Source organism: Coregonus clupeaformis, chromosome 7, assembly GCF_020615455.1.
Source record: "Coregonus clupeaformis isolate EN_2021a chromosome 7, ASM2061545v1, whole genome shotgun sequence".
Taxonomy (NCBI): Eukaryota; Metazoa; Chordata; class Actinopteri; order Salmoniformes; family Salmonidae; genus Coregonus; species Coregonus clupeaformis.
The window spans coordinates 43,043,565-43,053,473 of record NC_059198.1 but is presented as its reverse complement, the minus strand read 5'-3'; the positions used below and the strand labels follow the sequence as shown (position 1 = coordinate 43,053,473).

At 44.2% G+C, this 9,909-nt stretch overlaps 1 protein-coding gene across 1 annotated transcript; it reads left to right on the top strand.

Moving 5' to 3' along the window:
- Positions 1 to 230: 230 nt before the first annotated feature.
- LOC121569214 (GRB2-associated and regulator of MAPK protein 1-like) lies at positions 231 to 8,236 on the top strand. Its single transcript, XM_041879983.2, has 6 exons — positions 231 to 526; positions 2,521 to 2,661; positions 3,520 to 3,650; positions 3,830 to 5,026; positions 5,294 to 5,469; positions 5,845 to 8,236. Exons 1-6 carry the CDS (start codon positions 406 to 408, stop codon positions 6,719 to 6,721), a joined length of 2,643 nt encoding a protein of 880 aa, XP_041735917.1. The 5' UTR covers positions 231 to 405; the 3' UTR covers positions 6,722 to 8,236.
- Positions 8,237 to 9,909: the final 1,673 nt, after the last annotated feature.

Below are 9,909 nucleotides of genomic sequence, written 5' to 3'. Positions count from 1 at the left end.
GTTTGTCAGACTGATAGTTGTTTGAGTAGGACTTAAAGTAAAATAAAGACTTTAAATAACTCTGATATTCTCTCTTGGGTTCAGATATAATACCCTAGGCTTGTGCGTGACCCTGCAGTAATTGCAACGGCTGACTGGCAGACAAGGGAATCGTTTTGGAAGTAGACGTCTGGCATGTACAGATATCTATGGTTTCAATACATGGCATTTCCTGTCAATTTAGGGTTAACTAGCATACCAGCTAGCAAGGAGCTAACATGGCTGCGCGACTATTCATGATAGCTAGCTAACCTCAAAGTAAATAAAACAGAACTATAAGAAAATTATAGGTTACATGAGAGAACAATGCATAGCTAGCAGCAACGGGTGCGTTCATGCTAATGTGTCGTGTGTTTACAAGCTAACATGGACCTTGGATCAATGCTGTACAACAATTTGAAAGATGTATCATGGAGCACGACGTCTTTACCCTTAGATCGACTTGTCAGTGTTTATAGACTGCCGCAAATTGTCAAGTTGGACAGTGGTAAGGCAACTTCTGGAGCAATTTATTGTTTTTAGGAGGGGCTAACCAGTTGATTTGCTGCATAAAATGCCAGTTAGCCAATTAGCTAGCCTCCAACCTAGCAAAGTTGGCTGGATAGTTAATTAGCTAGTTAGCCTAGTTGGCTAGCCATACCGTCTATGTAACGTTACTCTGTCAATGTTGACATTAGCTAGCTACTGTAGTCAAGAAAGTTGTAAAAGCTTAGCTAAGCTTTAGCTAATTAAAGTTGCCATAATACAATAATTTGATTAAAGCTTGTAACTAGCTAGCTATCTAGATTCATTCCTTGCTAACTTGTTAAGTCTTTATTGTTATCAAGCTTAAACAAAACAAGTTAGAAAGTTGAAATGCAAAGATCGAGGAATGCATTGCAGGAGCATTTTCTGTAGCATAGCTAGCTACCGTCTGTAGCTAGCTAGCTACCTAGCTTACTTGGGACAATGCATGCATACAGAAAAAAGCAACACCCACCAAGAGTGGACTGCCACAAAACTATTGAGCAAATGCAGACATTTTCACATGCAAATGGTATTTGGTTTAGGCCTTGATGATAGCCATATTTATAGTTCAAGGAATGACATTCCATGAGAGCAATACTTTTTATTATTTGAAGCTTTAGCAAGCTACACTACATGACCAAAAGTATGTGGACACCTGCTCGTCGAAAATCTCATTCCAAAATCATGGGCATTAATATGGAGTTGGTCCCCCCTTTGCTGCTATAACAGCCTCCACTCTTCTGGGAAGGCTTTCCACTAGATGTTGGAACATTGCTGCAGGGACTTGCTTCCATTCAGCCACAAGAGTATTAGTGAGGTTGGGCACTGATGTTGGGCGATTAGGCCTAGCTCGCAGTCGTTATTCCAGTTCATCCCAAAGGTGTTCGATGGGGTTGAGGTCAGGGCTCTGTGCTGGCCAGTCAAGTTCTTCCACACCGATCTCAACAGACCATTTCTGTATGGACCTCGCTTTGTGCACGGGGGCATTGTCATGCTGAAATAGGAAAGGGCCTTCCCCAAACTGTTGCCACAAAGTTGGAAGCACAGAATCATCTAGAATGTCATTGTATGCTGTAGCATTAAGATTTCCCTTCACTGGAACTAAGGGGCCTAGCCCGAACCATGATAAACAGCCCCAGATCATTATTCATCCTCCACCAAACTTTACAGTTGGCACTATGCATTGGGGCATGTAGCGTTTTCCTGGCATCCGCCAAACTCAGATTCGTCTGTCGGACTGCCAGATGGTGAAGCGTGATTCATCACCCCAGAGAACGCATTTCTACTGCTCCAGAGTCCAATGGCGGCGAGCTTTACATCACTCCAGCCAACGCTTGGCATTGCGCGTGGTGATCTTAGGCTTGTGTGCGGCTGCTCGGCCATGGAAACCCATTTAATGAAGCTCCCGATGAAAATATATTGTGTTGACGTTGCTTCCAAAGGCAGTTTAGAACCGATAGTGAGCGTTGCAACCGAGGGCAAACTTTTTTAACGCACTCAGCGGTCCCATTCTGTGAGCTTGTGTGGCCTACCACTTCGCGGCTGAACCGTTGTTGCTCCTAGACGTTTCCACTGCACAATAACAGCACTTACAGTTGACTGGGGCAGCTCTAGCAGGGCAGAAATTTGACGAACTGACTTGTTGGAAAGTTGGCATCCTATGTTTGTGTATGGAGATTGCATGGCGGTGTGCTAAATGTTATACACCTGTCAGCAACGGGTATGGCTGAAATAGCCGAATCCACTAATTTGAAGGGGTGTCCATATACTTTTGTATATATAGTGTACGTAGTTATTTTTTACAAAGTCTACATAAAAAACATAGTGATATGCAAATCATGTAAAATATAATATTCATGGGGGACTGATAACTAAAGTTATACATTTCAAAGAATGTGATTTACTGTAGTCAAACATTTGTAAAAATGTATTTGTTAAAAATGTCATTTTTATGGAAGTGCCTCTCTTCTCCAGGTGAGTTGGTGGACGGCTTACGAGACAATGACTACCTCTTGATTCATTCCTGTCGGCAATGGACAACAATCACTGCACACAGTCTGGAGGAGGGCCATTATGTCATTGGGCCCAAAATAGAGATCCCAGTGCATTATGAAGGTTAGTCAAATCGCTGTTCCATTATGAAATCTACTCTGTATCAGTGGTTCACATGGCCATGTTTTATTCAGATGTATGTGAATGCCTTACGGAGTAATAGTAATCAGTACGCTACTACCCACTCAACCTAACATCGACTATGACTCTCCTTTGCCACAATCTAGCATATCATTTAACCTACCTATTTTGCAGTAATGTGGACTGATTACAGACAGATCTTTGCTAGTAGTTTATTTCCTTGTCAACAAGCTTTACAATGCCGTTCTAAAGCCATTTCAGTTAATCAAGAAAAATACATCTGTACAATCAGTGCTTTATAAATCCTGTGCTAGTATCAAATATGCAACATGCAAACATGCACATAGTACTGTTTGCTCAGGGGAATTGGTCTAGAACAGGCACAGTCCTGTTTCGCTGATCTTAAAAGCCTCTCAGGCTCGAATCAATGATTACACAGATGGGTCCATTTTACATCAATGACTCGCTGCTGCGCCTGCCCCAATCAAGCTGATCTGGCTGATGAAACCTCACACACTGTCATATGATCAATGCTCTCGCTTCACTTACAGCATAGGGGAAGTGTACTTAGTCAGTGCACCAAACTGTAAAACTGATCCACGGAAACACTGTACATAACACTGGAACAGTGAGGTTGCAATGAAAGCTTGGCCTGGTGCAGGCTCAGGCTACTGCTGGGAACCAGGGGTATTCAGATAGTAATGTTCACTGAGAGATTTCAGAAATGTTTCCTTTCAAGCACCGACTAAACTAAAACAAAGGCCTATCCTATCCAGTAACATAAACAAGGTTACATGTAAGCAAGTTCTCCCATCTGATTCTCTCCACCCCCTCCTGTAGGTCAGTTTAAGCTGCTGGAGCAGGACAGAGATGTCAAGGAGCCGGTGCAGTACTTCAACAGCGTGGAGGAGGTGGCCAAAGCATTTCCCGAACGGGTTTATGTCATGGAGGAAATTACGTTCAATGTGAAGGTCAGTTGCTATTGGTTGATAGTTAATCAAAAGATGATTTTAGCGTTATAAAGTGACGTGCAAGTTATGTACGTTTCCCAAATGTCATAGTAGGAGTCCAATTGGAGTGTTTTTATGGGGTTATAGTTATGTGATTTTTAGGCAATGAGGCTGCAATCTAACACGTTCTCGTCTCACAGATGGCTTCGGGTGAATGCAATGAGGACACAGAGGTGTACAACATCACACTAAGCACCGGTGATGAGCTCACCCTCATGGGCCAGGCAGAGATCCTCTACGCCAAGGCATCCAAGGAGAAGTCGCGCTTCAACACCATCTTCAAGAAGATCAGCAAGCTCAACTCCATCAGCAAGATGGCGAGCCGTGGCAAGATGCCCTGCCTCATCTGCATGAACCACCGGACCAACGAGAGCGTCAGCCTGCCCTTCCAGTGTAAGGGTCGCTTCAGCACCTGCAGCCCCCTAGAGCTCCAGATGCAGGAGGGCGAGCACACCATCCGTGACATCGTGGAGAAGACCCGGCTGCCCGTCAACGTCACTGTGCCTGGCAGCCCGCCACGCAACCAGCACGACCTGCACCTGATCCGCGAGGGCCACCGCTACAAGTTTGTCAACATCCAGACCAAAACGGTGGTGGTGGGCTGCGTGCTGCGCAGCAACAAGATCATCCCTGTCCACTTCCCGCTCCACATGGCCTCCATGCCCAAGTTCATCATCCCTGAGGGGCTCCTACAAAGCGAGCTGTGGCTGGACACAATGGTGCACCGCTGGTTCACCTTCTGCCAGGAGCAGTTTGACATTGACGACTATTCCCGTGCTGTGCGCGATGTCAGGACCGACTGGAACGACGTCGACGGGAAGAGCCCCAAGAAGAGCAGTGGAAGCGGTAGCGGGAGCAGCAATGGCTGCCCCTCCCACATGCACGTGCCCAGCTCGCTCACGTACGCCCGCGACGAGCTTACCCAGTCATTCCACCGGCTCTCGGTGTGCGTCTACGGCAACAACCTGCACAGCAACAGCGAGGTCAACCTGCAGGGCTTCATGACGCTGTGTGGGGACTGGGCGCTCCTGCCGCCCGAGGGCGTGCCGGTCGACTCGGTCGACACAGAGTACCTCTTCCCTGAGCTGCTGGAGAACATGAGCCAGTCCGTCCTCCTGAAGTCGGATGTGCCCTACGAGGAGCTGTGGCTGGACCACTTGAGATCAAGTCGGGGAGGAGGGCACAGTGTTGGCGGCGAGGACCCGAGAAGCACCAGCAACACCATCGGCACCTCCATGGCGGTCCTATCGTACCCCGTCTCCTCCAGTCATGTGGGCCCAATGATCAGCTCTGAAATCTGTCTACCTCCGCCCCCAGTCCCTCCAAAGTCCGAAGCTGTGAGTACACATGTGATCCATCACCATGGCTACATTTTACCAACTAATGTTACATTATTATTACCAAGCAAATTGGGGAAAATATTTAAATGACTGATATAATTTGCTTATGATCATCAGATGTAGTGTTTGAGACATTACATTGTAACAATAATTTAATATTCTTTCTGGTGTAAACAGCTTCTCACAGCTAAAGACAAACATATTGTGAACACGCTGAATTGTAATTTGTAAAGTTAGCTGGTTTTCCTTCACCTTCCTCTCCAGGTGAAGGAAGAATGTCGTCTATTGAACGCCCCTCCCATTCCCCCCCGAAGTTCCAAGCAGATGATGTCCACCCCAACGATGTCCACCACAACGCCGGCTGGAGCTAAGGCGTGGCAGACGGAAACGCGCTCGCCAAGCCCTACGCTCTCCTACTATGCTTCAGGCCTACACAGCATGTAAGGACTGGGGGGCAAATCCCAATATGTAGCCTCATCCTTTGCACATACCTTCCATTGAGTTCAATGCATGATTTACACTAAGGTTCCATGTCTCACACACGCCACTTAAGTAAGGATTTGGCCCTGCAGTCTATAGTTTTTATTTTGATCCTAGATGATACATTGAAATGACAATAAAAAAAGTACTTATGTACACACTTCCTTACATATTGCTGACTAGTCAATAGCTTTTGTTTACCTCCCAATGGTCTGGAATGTTGGGCTTCATTTATCCCTATGTGACATTATTTCAGAATAGTTTAGTAGTGTTTAATCTCAACTTGTACCTAGTTCTTTTCACTAACTTTGGTATTTTTATTTTGCTGCCGGCAGTGGAGGAGGGAATGAAGTGACCGAGGCGGAGGAGCAGAACCATGTGTGTTACCCCTGTAACTGGGTCAAGGCCAACGCTAACGAGGAAAGCCCGACAACGTCCCACGTGAGCCCACCGTTCGACGGCGTGACCTCCTGCCCTTCTAGACTATCTTGGCCCAACGACTTCTGTGGAGGGGATTCTCAAGGCATGGAGGAGTTCCTGCCCATCCACTGTCGAAGTTACTACAGCTATCCCCGAAAAAGACCCCTGGGCACACCTAAGTCACCCTGCACTTCCAGCCTTTTTGACTTTGACGGAAGAGAGCAGAGCAGTAATGCTGTCCCCTTCAAAGCCTCGTACACTAATCAGTTTTGCACCAAGTCGTCGAGCTACACCCTGGAAATGTACAGAGATAATACTATAGAAGAATGTAACACTAAACAAAGCCTGTCGTGCCCCATCTTGCCACCGAGGACGCCCAAATCAAATGAGACAAGTAAATGTAAAGGTACAGATGCAGTCAAAGGTACGGAGCAGGACACTCTAAAGTGCCTGGTCAGCCAACAACACGATCAGGTCACGACGACAGACATATTCTCCATTTCCTATCCGCCCCTCCCCCCACTGTCACTGTCCTCCCCCTCCGCACCAGCCCCCGGAGGACCATGGCAACCACCCACCAACCTATCTGGACTCTCCATCGATGAGGTGTCCAAATCGTTACGGTTCATTGGCCTCTCCGACGACATTGTGTCTTTGTTCGTGACGGAGAAAATCGACGGAAATCTTCTCCTGCAGCTCACGGAAGAGATTCTGTCGGAGGACTTCAAGTTAAGCAAACTCCAAGTGAAGAAACTCATGCAGTTTATTAACGGTTGGAGGCCTAAAATATAACCTAACCCTTTAACAAAAGTACTAGTCTAGGAAGAAAAAAAACATGCAATGTGCTGCCAATGCCGACGTAAACTTTTGCCTTCAGTTTTGTAGTCCGTTTTGTACTCTAATTCTGGGGGTTATTTCATAGCATGAGTTGGTCAGACGATTTTCCTCAACATTCTGAAATAACTGCACATTCTAGTTCTTCAAGAAAGATAACACTTGAATTGGGCATGGTATATAACTGACTATATAATTCCTCTCAATAACCCATACTCCACTTTAAGCTTTCTTGTGGAACCAGAAAACCAAGAGTAATCTCGGTGTATCTGGAAGTTGGCTGCCTAACTTGTTGATCCAGCTCTCCGAAGTCCAACCCTGGTAACCATTACGGTTGTCTAACTATGTAACAGGGATGTGTTGTGTATTAACTCTTGTCATGTTATATTATCTGTTTGATTTTCTCTTTGTCCTCTTTCGGGACATTTTTTCTCAACTCCGTTACTACCTGCATTAACCCAAAGCCTTTCCACAGAAGTAATTGAAGGTTATTCATGAAAGTTTGCGATAGCAGGCACAGCTGCTAAATCGAAGCGATGGCGTTTAACCCATTTATAACAGTGTGCACTTCTTGTTGCCTTATTATAATACTGAATTAATATGCAAGTAACAACAACCAATACAATGTAACTTCAGATTCTGCATAATGTAAGATGCACTTGTCTAAAAAAAGCCTTTGCCAGTACAAATGGACTGTGACAATCAACTCATGACATTGTGAAAAACCACAAGGTTTTTTAACAACGTTGGCTTTACATGTAATAGCTAAAGAAGGGGAAGCTTTGGTGATCAAGAAGGAACTATGTACCATTACAGAAGGAACATGTATTTGACTAAATGAAATGGAGAACTTGTTATATAGACTGCAAGGATATGTTACATTGGTGATATTTAATTACTGAAATAGCCATTGATTCATTTGATATAAACTGAACTAACAATATTTTCCCTTTTATTGTGCACATTCAAAAATGCAGACTTTCTCAGACTTGAGACATACCAGACTAATCTGCCTTAATTTAACCCACCACAGAACTTTTAACTAAACTACATTTAGCTGGGGGCCGTTCAAGAGGGTGCTGCATTATGGAACGTTCAGCTAGATTATGAATTGTATAGCACAGATGATTCTGTCATGTATAGAAAAGAGAATCATGTTAGCTCTATTCATTACATTTCTATCTGCAACGTTCTGACCGTTTCACCTCACTGAATACACCTCAGGTGTCATTTTTCCTGTGTTTTTGTGTCATGAATTAGTGTAATGTTATGCAAGTGATAAAAGGGTGGTAAGTACCAGTAACTGTAAAATGACCAGTAGCACAGGACTAAACTGTAAAATGCTCATCGACAAACTCTGTTGTCATGGGAAAACTGACGGTAACGTTTATGAACAACCCCTATTATATTTTGACTTAACTCTGTTTGCTCTGTTTCTATGGTTGTGTATGATCAATAAAAATGGACACATTGTCTTGTCTTTTGGCTGAGTTACAATGACGACAACCTTACGCCTTTCGCACAAATGCACATCGAAGGACTGGTGTTTAGTAATGATACGCCATGTAGTGCATTCCAAACAAACTGAAAAGCTCGTTAAACAATATAGAAGTGTAATTTGAGTGTCAGTTTGGATTCATTAACTTAATTTTTTCAAGCATAAAAAATGACTGACGAGACTAAGGCAATAAGGTGGTCCCGTGTGTCTCAGTAGGGAAGAGCATGGTGCTTGCAGCGTGTTGGTTCGATTCCCACCGGGGACCAGTACAAAGAAAAAAAGAAAATGTATGCGCTCAAGTCGCTCTGAGCGTCTGCTAAAGGTCAAATGTAAAATAAGGCTGTATGTAAGGAACAACATCGCCACTATATCATGAGCAACAGTCATTGGCCCTGTTTGAATACTATAGGAATGCATGCTTTGTTTCTCCCTTGAAGAAATCCCTGATCCAGAACCATTTCTTGAACCTATAATATTTAGTTGGGTCAGTGATTACATCAAGGAAGGAAGAGTGTATTTTTGAAGTATTACAACATGGTTACGTTTTGTCTCGCGGAGGGGCATCTCATTAGGTGGTGTGTGTTTCAGATCAAGGGCTCCCAGCCCACCCAGAACGTTGGGGTCCATGGCCTGGTCCAGCAGACAGTCCACCTGGCTCTATACCGACAGGCTCCTGCCGAGCACGCACGTTATGCTCCTCACTTCCCAACGCCATAGACTGCCTGCCCTTGAAGGCAGTGTCCTTCTTAAAGCCCAGCTTCAGCTCTTCACTAAAAACAAACAACAAAGAGAGCGCTTCACTAAGGGTTCTATTCAATCTGTATCGCTGAAGCGTTACAGATTTTGCGATAGAAATGTAAAGGTAATTTACGATTGTGCCAACATAAGCAGCGTTTTCTGTGAACGCAGTCTCCGCTAACGCCTGTACATTTCAATCGCGCTGTAATGCTGAACTTCAGCGATACAGATTGAATAGAGTCCTAAAAGTCTGCTTCACCAATCATGCCATAGAAATGTTTAATAAGGCTGGGATTCAAACAAACGCAGATAAATTACTTGTGCACTGCGATTAACTAATAGGTGATTTCTGCTTTAGCCGACATCCGTGGAGTTAATAATAATAATAATAATAATATGCCATTTAGCAGACGCTTTTATCCAAAGCGACTTACAGTCATGAGTTCACGGCGAATTGATCTCAGCAAATGTCGGGAAAACTGCCTTTAAAAGGAAAATGTTGTGCACAGGTCGTTAATCTGCGTTAGATTGAATCCTGGTCAGTGTTTTAATTTTCTTTACCCTAATACTGCCCATGCAAAGCTGACAGTCTGCCCTTTAACCTCATAGTCATTGTATCATTTCAAATCCAAAGTGCTGGAGTACAGAGCCAAAACAACAACAAAAAAATGTGTCACTGTCCAAATCATTTTGGAGCTCACTATATTTCTTATAATACACTATGGGGTGATAGGCATACAGTAGTTATTGAGTAACATCTACTCCAGGACTAGCAAACTTAAAAACATTGACTTGTTGGATAGTGGTCCTGGTGTTATATTTATTTAGTATTATTTTTTTTATTAATCAGCTGTACTTCATCAACATTCTTCTCAATGCATGACATCGTTGTAAAGCTTCACTGTCTCAG

What these genes read in the sequence shown, in the direction of transcription:
- LOC121569214 (XM_041879983.2), top strand. Translation starts at nt 406, where the DNA reads ATGGACCTTGGATCAATGCTGTACAACAATTTGAAAGATGTATCATGG. An exon ending in AATTGTCAAGTTGGACAGTG is followed by an intron (nt 527 to 2,520) that starts GTAAGGCAACTT and finishes TCTCTTCTCCAG; the next exon opens with GTGAGTTGGTGGACGGCTTA. An exon ending in GCTTCAGGCCTACACAGCAT is followed by an intron (nt 5,470 to 5,844) that starts GTAAGGACTGGG and finishes TGCTGCCGGCAG; the next exon opens with TGGAGGAGGGAATGAAGTGA.